A 15,591-nucleotide genomic window follows, 5' to 3' on the forward strand; every position below is an offset into this window, starting at 1 on the left:
CTGGCTTTAATTAATATTTTGGCGAAACATTTTTTCATTTCTCAAAAATTTCAAGCCCTCTCCCCCTTGGGCCGAGAAAATATCAATTATATCAGAATCATAATGCTACTGGAAAGGTATAATACAGGGAAATTTTCGGCTCAGTTTTGAATTCGCGCCTTTCAGCCTCATTGTAAGTTGACGGATTTAAAACGGTGCAGATTCAAAATGAAATAGATATTATCTCTTTAAAAACAAATGGTTGTGAGCGAATTTAAATGGGGTAACATTTTTTGCAAGTATTAAAGGGCGAAAAAACATACAAAAAGGGGCCAGCATATCTATAGCCCTGTATAAACAGTTACTGTTAAGTTGAATTGCATGTGTATATATGTCTCTCATTTATGATATTGCAACAAACATTTAACTTTTTATACTGTACCTCACGTACCACTTATTATTGACATGACTGAAAGTCTTAAATAAATGAATTTGATAAGCTTCTAATAAGATCACATAACTAGAATAAATATTAAATATTTCCTTACTTATCACTCTACATAATTCCTCACGGACCCGGTGAACTACTTGTATTAAAATTTAATCCAATGAATATTTTTATAAAAAGGATTACTTTCAATGGATTAGATCTCAGACATTGCCTGTATATTAATGCCCTCAAAAATAATATCAAAATAAATGTATAGAAATTAATTGTAAAGAATGACAAAAGATGACCATTATTGTATAATTATTAAAACAATGTACTAAGGAATTATTAATAAAAGAAAAAGGAGGAAAAAATTGAATTATACACAGGGGTATAGGAATAACTCTGAAATTAGAGATGTTCTAATCTATATCCCTGTCTTGTATCATGTTGCAAATTTTGAATTTACTAGGGGGAGGTAAATACAAAATTTACAACATGATACAAGACAGGAGAGTCTACTTAGACAAATTTAAACTTTACAACATACATATTTGTAATATTTGTACTTTTTAAAATTCATAAACGAATGTAAATAAATCAAATACTTTGATATTAGCATTAGATAAATGATTAAGGTTGAGAAGACGAAAAGGGATCGATCTAAAACAAAATTTATAAACAATACAAATATGTTAAGGAGGGCATAAAGCACGGGCCCCTGAGAATTCCAGAGGTGGGATCAGGTGCCGAGGAGGAGTAAGCTTCCCCTGTTGACCAGTCACATTCTGTTTGCGCCCTATAGTATGAATATTGATCAGGTGGACATTAAAATAAAATTTTACTATGAAAACTTATTTGTGTTGATGAAGATTCTCTTATTTTTTAACCACAGTGCTTACTTTCCCAGATAAAAGAAAGCATGTTTTGTTTGGTAAGTAGTTTTTAAACCTTTTAGGTATAACACTTGTCAGTTTTTAAGAAAAGTTTTGTCAGAACCTTTCATACCAAATTTATTGATTAAAATTACTTTTAAAAAATTAAATTAAAAATGCTAATTGTAAAACATTCAATGAATCCCTTCCAAAAAAATCGACTAGTATATTATGATTTATTTATCAAAGGCTTTTAAACCGACCGTTTTACTGAAGAAAATGCATCCGAAACATAACCCTCCATCGTGTTCATGTTCTTTTTCACTCTATGGTCCTGCTGGACACGTTATTACTGGTGACCTGTATTAAACAGGACCCTAGATCACTTATTTTAAATGGTCCTGAATAATACTGTTCAACAATATCTTCTAGAAGTGGTGTGAATCAGATGTGGATGCTAAAATATTCCAAGGAACTTTTTAAACATTTGAAATCACAAAATTTTACCAAAATCAGCAACATAAAAACGGCTTATCAACTTTATATTTAATTTTTCTCACGATAAATTTAAGCCCTAACTTTCTGACATCATTAACAAATGTTTTTCAATAAAAATGGAAATCGTAAATTTATTTACTATGTAATTGGGCATTTGCAAAATCACTATGTTAAAAAACATTCTGATTGTACTCTGAAAAAGATGCACGAGTTTCTAATTGACAATATCTTTGTGGTTTTTGGAGATCAGGTCTTTCAACAATCTATTGGAATTCCCACGGGGACCAACTGCTCCCCATTATTAGCAGACCTATTTTTTTATTCATATGAAGCAGAATTTGTTCAAAATCTGTTACGTGAAAAGAAGAAAACACTTGCTGTGGCCTTCAACTCGACATTTAGATATATCGACGACATATTGTCAATAACAATAGTTATTCCCATTCTAATGTCGATACGATATATCACAGCCAGTTTGAAATAAAAGATATCAAAGAGTCCATCGCGGCAAACCATGACCAAAATGTACGATGCTCTCCCATTCTGGTAGAGAGAACTATATGTGGACTCCGGACCGTGGCTTGAAACGATGCAAAGAGTCTGACACATCTGTTTCATTTTTGGATATTTTACTAGAAAAAGTCGTTAACAACGAAGCTTTATGTTAAACGTGATGACTTTAAATTTTCAATCGTCAACTTCTCTTACTTATGCAGCAATATACACCTTTGTCACCTGCAGAGTTTATATCTCTCAGTTGATTTGATATGGAAGAGCATGTTCTACGTATGAACCATTTCTAAAACGAGGTAAGTTATTGACAAACAAATTGATGAAACAAGAACATCTACAATCTCGTCTAAAGTTTAAATTTCGGAAGTTTTATGGTCGATACAATGGTCTTGTCAGCAAATACAATTTATCATTAAGTCAAATACTGACTGACTTTTTTCATACTGATTGGAACTTAGACCATTATTTACACACTGAGTTGTCCACGATTTTTTCCCGTTATTTCCCGATCATGACAAGGTGCACACGACGTCTGTGATCGGTTGGCAAGGGATTTTCACTCATCTGTCACACCTGATCCCACCTCTGATGTTTTGAGGTCCGTGTTTGCTCTGCTCCTATTTTGTAATGTTAAATGGACTTTTGAGTCGAAAAATGTTCGTTATCTCCACAAATTTCATGACGGACTAGTTTTCCCGAAGAAAGGATATTTAATTAAGGAGGAAATTCTTAAAATCTACACAGGAATGCGAAGATAACGAACGAACGAACGCTATAAAGCTCAAAGAACCAAAAAAAAAAAAAGAACAAATACAATCCTTTGAATATCCTCTTTGTTAAATGTTCCTAGAGAGAAAAAATGTTCAGGTTACTTCATCTCATGTTAACGATCGTTTGATCTTGCTGGAGTTCACAGTTATCGCGCTTTGCATAAACTATCTCCTTAGCACCCTCTGACTCTCTTGTAACTGGTACGTACGAATTCCAGTAGGAAATACATAAAGTATACAAAAAGTTTTACACACCATAGCAGACATCACAAAAAAATCACTATTGAAATATTATCGTGAAAGTTTAAATGATATAAAAAATGATATAAAGTTACGTGGTTAAACTTACTAGTATTCATTTTACTTCTATAGACACGAATGTTATTTTTGTGATTTAAGGTCAGACGAGACGTTCCTCAAAATCTGTTTTGTATATCTTCGTAATGTATGAAAAATATTCAAAATTTTAGTAACATTTTGATTCTAAACCAGTTTTTAAACCTCTTTTAAAAATCCGAACACCTTTACATATGAAATTGGAAAATTATTTTTCTTCCCCAAAGGATTATATAAGAAAAACTACCCATGGTATCTTGCAGAAATGCCTGGTAAGGTACCTCAATTTTTTGTGAGTAAACATGTTTAAGTAGCAATACTTCAATGACAAACTCTTAGAAAAATTTATCTATTATTAAGGAACGTCTCGTCTGTCCTTAAAAAGTGTTTTATCGTACTCGTATGTCCCTAAATTGATATCACAACATTTAGAACTGATATATATGATTTAAGGAGTTCTTTCTTGTTCTATATATGTTTATGTGTACTCACCGCCTTATAATTAAGCTTAAGGACATGGTTTTTAGTTACTGGTATTTTTAATTACATTGATATTTTCACTGTTTTCACATAAATTTTACTAAACATAGATCTACGATCTCTTATTTTTCTTTTGTGAAAAGCAATGGTTTGTCTTTTCATAGACCTGCAAATAAGTCTCAATGCATATTCATGATTATCTAAAGTATTGCTGATACACATACGCTTGCACATACATTCGATTGAAAATAACTTTTATAGGATTTAAGATTTTAAATAGAGCCTTAATCTAGGCAGCACTGAACCAAGTCTTATGAAAAAAGTGTATTCTGACAAACGAATGCCTTGCTACAGCTGCTTTTGTTAACAAGAAGCTTTCATAAGACAGTAATACCGCACATATTTCAAAAGATAAGAAAAGATAAGAGGGTTTCTGCATTAAAAAAAATTTTTTTTTTGAAGAAAAATGTCGTCATGTTGACACCCCCATCAAACGCTCCCAGGATCAAAATTGATATTAGAGAGGTTTAGTTACCAGTGACGTAACAACGTGTACGCGTAATATTGACGTACACGTTCTATTTGACGTCAACGGATTAAAATTGATATTGTGAATCCCTATTGCACGTGTAGAGGACACTCTACTAGTTCACTCGAAAATGTGAATGAGCTCCTGCGAAAACTCTTAAAGGAAAACGAGAACCAGGTTTTTTTTTGACCTCCATCCCCTGGGTGAAAAACATTTTTAAAAAGGTATTGTTCACCTACAGGGCACTCCGATCGATTTCCCAAAATACAAGTATAAGACTACTGCGAAAAAAGAAATATATGGAAATAACAAACAATATTCAAGCTCAAAAGTCATTCAAACAATGCAAGCACAGACTTCTTAAATATCAGAGGTGGGATTGGGTGCCATGAAAAAGTGAGCATCCCCTGCCTACCGATCATAGCCCTTGTGTGCTGCTTGTCATGATCAGGAAATGAAGAAAAATCTATCGAACATTTAGTGTGTAAATCATGGACTGACAATTAGTGTGAAAAACATAGGTCAGCATTTGACTTTATTGTGATAAAGTGTATTTGCTGACAAGGTCATTTTATTGACTTACGAAATTACGACTTTAAACGAGATTGTTGATATTCTTGTTTCATCTTCTTCTTTGTCAATAATTAACTTTGTTATAAAAATTGTTCATACGTAGAACATGCTCTTGTGTATCGAATCAACTGAGAGATATAAACCCCGAATGCAGGTGAAAAGAGTACAGACATGTATATCGCACAGGAATTCGCGGGTCTATCAATTTTACCGAAATTTTCAGTATTCTAAAAAAATACGTCTTCTATTTACTGAAAATTTCGGCAAAATTTATAGATACTAGTACGCGAACTCCTGTGGTATATTGCTGCCCAAGCAAGAGAAGTTGACCATCGAAAAGTTAGAGTCATAATATAAATCATTAAGCTTTGTTGTTGGTTACCTTTAACGTTCTTTTCTAGTGAAATATCTAATTACTGCAAATAACTAATTTTCATGGGGGTTTTATTTTTGATGTTTTCGAAGTATGGAGAGACCCACGAATCATCTCGTATGCATTATCATTTCGTATGCATTACTACTTAATATTCTCCACCCACGAAATCATATCTCCATTTACCAATAAATTGGCAATAATTTTCCGTTCAACCTCAAAAATTCAACCCGATAAAAATGTGTAATTTTACAGTATGAAACAGATGTGTCAGACTCAGTGGTATCTCTTTATTTCAAGCTAACCGGGATATATCGTGTCGGCATGTGGATCGAAATTACTATTGTAAAGTGATAATACATGTACGTCGTCGACATTGAAGGCCACAGCAAGTAGGATATTTTTCTTCTTTTGCAAAGCATTTGATAAATTTTGCTTCATATGAAAACAAAATAAGTCTGCTGATAACGGGGTCAAATTGGTTCTTGGAAGACCTGGTATAAATGTAGATACATGTATTGTCAATCAGAAAGTCAATCAGAAACTTAACATCAGAGTACTTGTGTGTACAGTCAGAATGATTTTTAATTTTTTTCTATTTGGAAATGAACAATGAAAGAGGCTTGGTAGAACATTTACTGGAACCTGCTTTTTGTATCTTTGTTTGTATGAAGTTCCGAAATCCAATATACATGTAGATATGGTAATTCAAATTCCTTCTGGTTGTTAGGAATATTAAAAAAAAAATTAAAACTGACGTATGATTTTGAAGAATTTCCTCCTTGGAAAGGGGGCTGTGGATATAACTTGGAATAGAAAATTCAAAGATTTGTTGTTTTTTTTTTAAATCCCTAATTGCCCCCAAGTTGAAAAATGGAAATTTCGAAACCTTACTGCACAAGACGCCACCAATTACATTCCTAAAGATAAGATGAATATTGCCAAAAATATTTTTTTGCATACGTTTGTGTTCTACCAATCATGCAAAGGTAAACTACGATTTAAAATGTCAGAATAACATGAGGTTGAAGAAAGTGTGACAGGCAGACCTGAATAAAAACAATACACCCGAACTCTCTTTAGGAAGTGTGGGATTAAAAAGGTGTTAACTGTTTTCTTTTTATCTCTCCGAAATTTCACACTGTCTTGGATCTTTCTAACATGGGAATTCGTCCTTTTTGTTCTACATGTAGTATTTCATTTCCTTCAATCTATCTTCCATCAAATCAAAAGCAGTTTATCATTAACTTTACCCAGTTATCTCTCTTGGCATTTTGAACATTTCCGAGCTCTTTTAAGAAAAAATCTATAGAAATCAAATATTCTATGTTTAATTGCATTGAACATTCGAAGCAGTAACGTTAGAATCATACCTTGGTATTCTTGGGGTGATTTTTTATCCTTTTGAAAACAGTAAAGAATTTTCTTTTTCTTGCTTCATTTTTTGCCCGTAATATTCCGTGACTCTTGAGTTTGGTATTCTACTTTTAATGAGCCGATTCTCAGCTGGATTTGTACAAAAGGACCTACGACTTAAGACCAAGTTTAAATATTCATATAACTTTTTAACAAACAATATATCAAAAATTATTTTTAACTTTTTAAAAAGAATATGGTAAGATATTATTAATATATACATTTTTTTTAAACATAATTATTAATTTTAAGGAAAATTAATTACAAATAATACATGAATATTCTTCCTGAATAACTTACAATACAATACAAAAAGATCGGGGAAAAGAGCTTCCCTTTTATTTGTTTTTTTTCTCTCGGAAATTTGACTTCGAAAATAAAATAAAAATTGAAGTTAAAAATAACCTTGTATATGGATTCAAAAAAAAAAAAAAAAAACCTTTTTAAAAAAAATTAATTTCTGTTTAGAAATGATTTTGAATGATTTTAAAAGATTCCATTTTAAAAAAAATTCTTCAATGTGCTAATAATAAAACCTTACTTATAACATCTGAAAATGCTTTAGAATAAAATAAAAGAACATTTTAATAATTTTAAATACTTCAATGGACCATAAATCCTTCAATACTTTTACTGATTATGAAACAACATTTTACAAACTTATGTCTAAGACTATTTTACTTATTATGCATGTGTATTTGAAAATACATTGACTTTTTTCTTATTTAGGCTACAAATCATTTTACTAATTTTTCATTGAATTATTTCAATGGAAAAAAAAACATATACCATATATACTTAAATGTTCCTTTAAAAAATATTAACTTTTTTCTGCTTTATAAGATAATTTTTACATACTTATATCTAAAAATACGTCAATAGATTACAAAGCTATATTTAAATCACTTTTCCAGCAGAATAAACTTTAAAAAAAATCATTTTAATATCAAACACTTCAATGGATTTTTAAGTCGAAGGAAATTTATTTCCTAGTGTCTAAACCATCCTTCAATGGTCTCTGAAAGAATTCTGAGTAACTAAATGCCTAACAATACTTCAATGGGCTATAAAAGTACATTTGAGGATGCGCAAAGGGAATTTCTGAAAGTCACTTTGACAAACAATTTTTGAGAATTTGAGATCAATGAGATCAACGAGATGCAGAGTAGCATGGCATTAATGGGTTAGGGTAACCCACACGGGGGCATTGAGTGCCCTACTTTATACCATCAATGACAGTTTCCACTATTATGAAACTTCAGGGGTCATGACCGATGTTATAGCTAATACTGATAACAGGAGTGATAGAGGATGAAATGTTCTATATTATTTTGCTCTTACGCCAAGAATAGCGAAGAGAGATTTTCTGGTATCAGATACCATTAAATAAACAGTAAAACTAAATCTTGTATTGATTTGAAGCACGTTAAAAAACATCGATGTATACATAAATATTGGTATACAGAAAATGAAGTCACTGAAATGGGTGTTTGACAAATAAGTTGAATGGATTTTGTTAAAAGTCAACGCTGTGCGCTAATTGTTTTGATATTCTAAATACATAATTTAAAACTAGAATATTGGTTCGGGTCGCTCCCACATTTTAGCAATACCTATCGGTACTTAAATATACATATTTAAAAATTTTGATTGAAAAAATTTGAAATCTTACGTGTCATATTGTAAACATATTTGTTATAAGTTTTCAATTTGGTTTTCAATTTGTTCATGATTATATAGCAACATGAAGAAGTAAATCGTAAATCTTTTACAACCCTAAATAGGAGTATAATCATTATGCATTTTAATTGTTATTGTAAATACTATAGTTAGCAGATTGAAAGTGACCCGCGGTAAATCAGGGTCACCCCGATACGGTCCACTGACGCTGACCCCTTCCTGTTTTTTTTTTTTATTTTGTGGTTACGCCTGCATAATACCAAAGACAGAACGCTTGACCCCATCAAAGTAATCTTTACAAAAATAGTATTGACCTCAAGTTCACCACTATCTCCGGAAAAATAAAATGTTTTGTCATTGTAAAAGTAAGAGGCTAAACGTTTGTTTTGCTAATAATAACCATTCTGTTATTGTTAAGATTTTAAATAATATTTTCAAGGACGAATTTCCATTCATTTTCATTCATTATTTTTTTCTCATTGTGGCAGACATACAATGTATAAAATTTGGTTACACTCTGCATGGCATACCGTTTCAGTTAATCAACAGCGTTGACCTTTTGACTTCGCTTGACCATTATGGACATTTCAATACGGGTCCCATCCCCAGGGGACGCCCTGGTCAACACCATTCCATTGATGCTCTTCCTGCTTTTTGTAAATCTGACCGACCATTTTAGACATGTGTAATGATACGGCTATCAAAGAATAAATCAAGGAGAAGGTACTTATAACTGACTCCTCCTTAAATTTTTTCCTCCAAATTTAGGCGGGTGGGGTTAAATACACTGTAGAGAAATTCAGAAAGAATTTATTAAGGCATTATATGATTTTAATGTGACTCTCAAGTAATATGTAAAATATGAGCGTTATATCTGTATTCGCTGAGTTTTCAATCAACAGATTTAAAACCGCAAGAATTACAAATTGCAAATTCAATTACAACTTAAAGTTTTAAAACAACTTAATGTATGAAGCTTATACTTTTGACCTTTTAAAAATGTTAACCCCTTAAGGATATCCGATCCTCAGACATGAAGGATAACTCTTTTAATAAAAAAAAAGTCTCGAAATGAAGCTTTAAATTGAAATCTTTCCGTGCAACAATATTCATATATTATGCGTTTCAATGTGATTCAATGTACTTTGAATTTCTTCGATACGGTCCTAGAAGAATTGATATTTGTACCCCATAAAATCGAAATTTGTTTCATCATTAGTTTGAGTATTTTATAAACTCAGTATATTAACCAATCTCGTGTTAACTTTTGAATAAATGTTATTATTTCACGAATTAGGCAAAAAAGATATATTTGCAACAGTATTTTGATTTACCTTCATCGTATTTAGGGTACCCGTTTAAAAAAAAATCTGGGAAGAGGTCATTAAAATCACCACAAGTTATACTGTGCTGTTCGTAATTTGATAAGGTATAATTCCATAGGCGTCGGAACCGGAGGGGCTAGGGGGGGGGGGGGGGCTTAGCCCCCCCCCCACTTTTTTTCCAAATATATACTTAGTATAGACATTGAACATATCTTCGTAGGTTTAGCCCCCCCCCACTTTTGGTACTGGAGTTCGAACCTCCCCCCCTCCCCCACGAAATAGGATTTTCATGTTTGGGAACTAGACATTTCCTTTTTTTTTTTTGGAAGGTTTTTTTGAAGGTACAAAAATTTTTTTTTACACTTAGCCCCCCCACTTTCAAATAGCTTCCGACGCCAATGAATTAATAAGCCTACCAAGTTGTAAATTGGTAGGTAATAATGTATAAAGACAAACTTCGATAAAATAGTGTTCTTTCTAAGGTCAACAAAGACACTTTTTCAGATTAAAAGAACATTCAGGTATCCGATACACAATACACCTCTATCAAATCGATCAACTTCAGAATATGTCGTAGAAAAGAGAAATACTTGTTCCTGGTTCTGAGTATATGTCACATAAGCACTTCAAGGCTGTTACATATTTTCTGTGATAATATCAATGCAGGAAGAGCTAAAATATGACGGCGCCAATTTGTAGTAAAATTTTATTTCCTTTAATCTAAAACAAAATTGCATATATTACAAAATATTATAAAAACCTGAGCAGCTTAACCGGTAACACATACACAATAATATCGTACAAAGAACTACATGTAAACTAGATCATTGTCCTACAAAACTGAGGTAGATTGTGACAGAGGTCTGGATTTCACATGTAAAAAAGAACATACACACAGAAATGAGTATTAAAAATGCTTCAACAAGTTCATAAAATTTTGCCTCACTGATATCGCACCCGCCACAGTAAAACAGTTCATATATAAATATACTGATAATCGGACTTAATTGCTTGAGGTGTGTGTGTGTGCGTGTGTTTCTGGCGCTCAAACTACTTCAACAGATACCCGATTGATTTTAGACCGTAGCAGCTCTATCGCGGTTTTGGTTTAGTCTCTGAAATACCATTGGCAAATCGTCTGACGGGTGTGGCACTGGCAAGTATTTTATTTTGGGATTTACGTTCTTAACATGCCAACAAGAACTTCGACAAATTTCGATAACGAATACTTTCAGCATAAGCAGTGCAAACTCTTTTCCAGCACAGCCTTTTTTACCTCCTCCAAAAGGAAAGAAATGTTCACGGTCATCGATTTGAAGAGAGGACCATCTGTCGGGGTTGAATACTTCCGGTTTGTCGATGAGAGGACTGGTTTCATGAGAATCTCGTATGCTGTACACGATACTCCATCCTTTTGGTATTTGATAACCCTGGAAAAATAACAAAAGTGAAAAAAGATAATTCCTATAACTATTGAAATTATGAAAAAAATGGGAAGAAAAATGGCAGGTTCAATTTACCTCTATCTCGAGTGTTTGAAGAGCTTTTCTGTAACCTCCTCCGATTGGTGGGGATATTCGCAGGCCTTCCTTCACCACATTTCTTACGTACTTTAATTTGTTAATTCGTCCAAGATCTAACGCAGAATTTCTGTTATCCAGCAAGCCATTCAAGGCAAGCTCTTCGGTGATCTTGAACAGGACTTCAGGGTTTCTTGCTAAATTGAGAACCAACGTGCTAGCGGCGCTTGATGTTGTCTCGTGGCCTGCAAACATCAATTCTAATGCGACATTCTTTGCTTCTTCGATCTCCAACTTTTCTTTTCCTTCAATTCCCATCATAAGACTCAATGCGTCCGTCGATCTTGTATCGGTCCCACCATTTTGTTTCTGTAATATGATCTCTTCAATTTTTTGTAGCATGGTTTCTCGAGCTTTCATTCCCTGTAATATATATAAAAAAAATTTGAAATGTAAACATGTACAATTATGTGCATATATACTTGTATCATGTTATACTATGAATTTACCTTTCCCGAGTAAATTTAAAATTTACAAAATGATACATATCTAAAACCCATTCGAAAAAAAAATGCGCTTTAAATTAGCAGTGTGTTATTTGACAAATTTTACCTTGTCCAGTCCTAGCCCGGGTATTCGAATCGGTATGCTGAAGAGACTAGACATGAAGGTCTCGAACGCACCCAAGAGGCGGCCATGTTCCTCTTTGTTCATTTCAAATCCAAGTAGAACTTGACAGGAGAGTTCGAAAGCCAAACTTCTAAATTCCTTATATCCCAAAATATTTTCCTCGCAGCACCAATTGTTGATATACTTTCTAATAATTGTTTGTGTCAAAACGGCATAGCCGCTCAAGGCATCGTAAGTGAACGCTCGGAGGATGGCTCTTTTGCGAATCGTGTGGACTCTGCCCGATGCCAGCGTAAGACTGCCTTCTCCTAGCAGCATCTGTATGCTTCTTGGCCATTGTGACTCCACAAGAGAGTTTTCACTCATAAGGACTTTCCGTGCATTTGCAGCTCCTATGATTCTAACCGTTGGTTTTCCAAGAATGTGTGTCTTGAAAACACGGCCATGTTTTTCTCGTCTTTTGTCAAAAAATCGTCTTCCCTGTAAAATTTGTCAAACAATGAACAACATTAAAGTAAAAAGATATTTTTATTATTTTAATTAATCAACGGTTGAAAAAAGCACTTGAATTAGAAATATAAAGATATATACTAGTATTTATATATATAAAATAGTTTGTAGATTATTTCAGTGGAACATACTCGTATTGTTTATGTGCTTTGAGCATTTCTGTTTATGTTGAAGACATTGATGTCAATTTATATACATGTACTCTAAATCTTGTCCTCAAACCTGTCGATTTCTGGGTCATGTGCACCTGAGGAAAAACTTGCGTAATTTTTATCAGTGACCACGGTGGGTATTATTTACCAAACGTCTCTTTGCTTATTTTCAATACCAGATAAAATTCATTGTGGTTATTGAAGCTAAGCAAATACATCAAACATTGTATATTGATAAAGAATGGAAAGAAAATGAAAAATTTTTGAAAGGATTTTTTTTTAGAACCGATATGTTTGTGTACTTGAAAAATGTATTAATAATAATCATATAGACTTCTTTTAGGTAATTACAAATCTGCTTCCCGAATCTTTGCGTGTGAATTAGCTCATTTGAGTCGTTTGTCGTTTTATACGTAATATTGCCGTAAGCTAGAAAAACGCGACATTTGACGTCAATGGTTCGTCTGATGACCTCAGCATCGAAGAGCAGCATTACCTGTAACTTTTTCACCTCTCTGGAATTCAAACAACACGGTTCTGACAATGTCGGTATGAATGAAAAGAATTTTCTTTAATTCTTTAAATACCATACCCTCAATACCCTTAAAACTTACGTAATGAAAAGCCTCTTTTACTTGTGTACAACCTTCACCTTTTAAGAGATTAAGAACCTTTAAAATAAAACGAAGGAAATATACCTACCATGAATAAGAATGATACTGTTTCCCCTATGAATGGCACTCCTAGGTCCCCGGGGGGTAGAGGGCAGTGTGACGTAGGGTCCTTAGATGAACAGATGTAGATTTTCCAGAATTTGCAGCATAAGAATATTAGAAGCCATGAAAGCAGCGAGGGATACACGATGTATGTTAGTCTTCTGAATATTAAGAATATATGTACGTAACTGAAAAAAAGAATAAAAAAAAAATCTCATTCGTTAAACATATATTCATTATAAGAAAAAGCGTTTCTTGAGAAATTTAAGCATTTTTGGATATTAAGATATGATAGTTTTAAACATTTTTTTACGAAATGAGGAAAATGGGAGAAAAGAAAGAAAAAAAATGAACGCCATTTATGAATCAATCAAATTTAAAATAAAATGATGATGCCTTTTTTTAAAAATAAATATTTTATTGAAGTTAAACACATTTTTTTCATGTTTATAAAAAGGTTTATATTTTTTTGACATAAATTTTTACTTACTTTATTTCGGATAAATTTTCTTCTTTGGGCAACAGTAGCCGGCATGTTGAATTTGTGGGACATAGAACCTCGGAGGTTGAGTTTACCCAGCGCCAATCAGTCGCCTCCATGACTTGCCCGCTCAGGTGAAGGATAAAAACAGTTCTACTACCAGAGTGCTAAGGCGTTTATATACACTGACCAATTGACCGACCAGTTCGCTCTTTTAACAATCGGCACCACGTAATAACAGTGGAAGGGAGACCTCGGTCAAAACAATGACTAGGAGAGGCCGCAGGGGCGGGCTTCCTTATTGGAAAATACCATGTCCATGTTTTAATATTCATTTTTCTAAGCGTTTATCCCAATGATCTTAAACGAAAATGTTCCTTGCTTCGTAATTAAAACAAAGAACAATCTCTTTGGGTTTTTTTTTTCATGTTTTTAAAGCAAGAAAAAAAATTCTATGAAAAAATTCGAAAATAAAAAAAATGCTACTGAAGTTTATTCATCACTGAACATGAAATCACAAACTTATATACGTTGCAAACTGGATATACTAAATTAAAGTTTAAAATTTTTATCGACCCCTCTTTAGGCCCCTTGACCACTGCTGCTGAGGTTCGGTCCATCGCTTCCTGAACTGCTGACCTCTCAATAAGGGACAGCTTTTGACCACGCCAATTCATTGATACGGTGATTAATATCCATGATTTTCCCGCCATTTTTTCAGGAGAGGGGGGAGTGTTAAAAATTCCTTTGATGGTCCTCATCGATTTAAATTTGAATGAGTTCAGATAAAAACACGCTTATCTGATAACGAGGTAACATGGGACCCACGGGGCCCAGTGTGTTTGTATTGTAGGGTCATTTCAGGTTTCACTTCAGTTCAAGGTTTCTGTATCAAGATCGCAAACCTTCCCATTCAATATAGATGTCGATTATAATATAAAAAATCAAGAACAGAAATTCACATGAGCAGAGAATTAGTAAAAGATTACATCTTAGTACTTTTAATTGTTCATTCAATTTATTTCATAATTTTTAAGAATAAACAAAAAATATAACATGGATTGCAAGTTAAATGATAAATAAGTTCAATAAGAGTGGAATGAAGATTGGTGTCCCACTTTGACCTTCACATTTCCCGTTATCTGATCTGACCTCAATTATCACTAGTATATATACATCACTGCTGGGGTCACACTTACTAGGATTTATATGTCAATGTGTACTTACTAAGTAAGGCACCGGAATGTACACCTGGCGGTTTGAGTGTGTACATAATCAGATAAACGTTTCCAACCTGTCAAGTATCGTGAAATACCAGAATATGATATTCATCAGGTTAGAAAAACCCAAATATTGTTTCTCTGGACAATTTTTTCTTCATAATACTTTTAAAGGACGTGTCATACTTATTTTCAAAATTTATGGATCTTATCATCAAAAGAAATAATCCAAAACTTGAAAGGGTTAACAATTGCGGGAGGAGGGGTGGGGGTGTATGTGTTAAAACGCTTGATCGTTCGTCGTTCAGAATCATACAATTATATTTCATTTCGGAATTATATATATAAAGAAAATTATATAATATCCCAGAGCCTAAAACGACTATTTCACCATGAGCAAACAACTCTTATTACTATGTAGAGTAAAAAAGGGTATTTTCATATACAAAAAAAATATAATTTTATACACCTTTTGACTGGCTTTGAGGATAATTGCAACTTTATTCTCCTCTATAGACAAGAAAAAAAGTTTGGTTAGCTAGTTCGTCAAATTACCAAAAATGCAAATCAAAGTTCAGAGAAAGT

At 33.0% G+C, this 15,591-nt stretch overlaps 1 protein-coding gene across 1 annotated transcript; it reads right to left on the minus strand.

Moving 5' to 3' along the window:
• Window positions 1–10,697: 10,697 nt before the first annotated feature.
• LOC134240248 (cytochrome P450 26A1-like) lies at window positions 10,698–14,499 on the minus strand. The gene is made up of 5 exons (XM_062722339.1): window positions 14,363–14,499; window positions 13,292–13,466; window positions 11,910–12,407; window positions 11,298–11,720; window positions 10,698–11,207 (listed from the first exon to the last, which is right to left on the minus strand). The coding sequence occupies exons 1-5, from the start codon at window positions 14,497–14,499 to the stop codon at window positions 10,854–10,856; spliced, it is 1,587 nt and encodes a 528-aa protein (XP_062578323.1). The 3' UTR covers window positions 10,698–10,853.
• Between the last annotated feature and the right edge of the window lie 1,092 nt (window positions 14,500–15,591).

Source organism: Saccostrea cucullata, unplaced genomic scaffold, assembly GCF_032062105.1.
Source record: "Saccostrea cucullata isolate Sc308-1 unplaced genomic scaffold, CSIRO_AGI_Scuc_v1 ctg43, whole genome shotgun sequence".
NCBI lineage: Eukaryota > Metazoa > Mollusca > Bivalvia > Ostreida > Ostreidae > Saccostrea > Saccostrea cuccullata.

Bases quoted from the DNA above. Each gene is read 5' to 3' on its own strand.
- LOC134240248 (XM_062722339.1), bottom strand. From the start codon at position 14,499: ATGGCGGGAAAATCATGGATATTAATCACCGTATCAATGAATTGGCGT. The intron at 13,467-14,362 runs GTCGATAAAAAT...CTTAATATTCAG, and splicing joins GTCAAGGGGCCTAAAGAGGG to AAGACTAACATACATCGTGT. The intron at 11,721-11,909 runs GTAAAATTTGTC...TATATATTACAG, and splicing joins CCGGGCTAGGACTGGACAAG to GGAATGAAAGCTCGAGAAAC.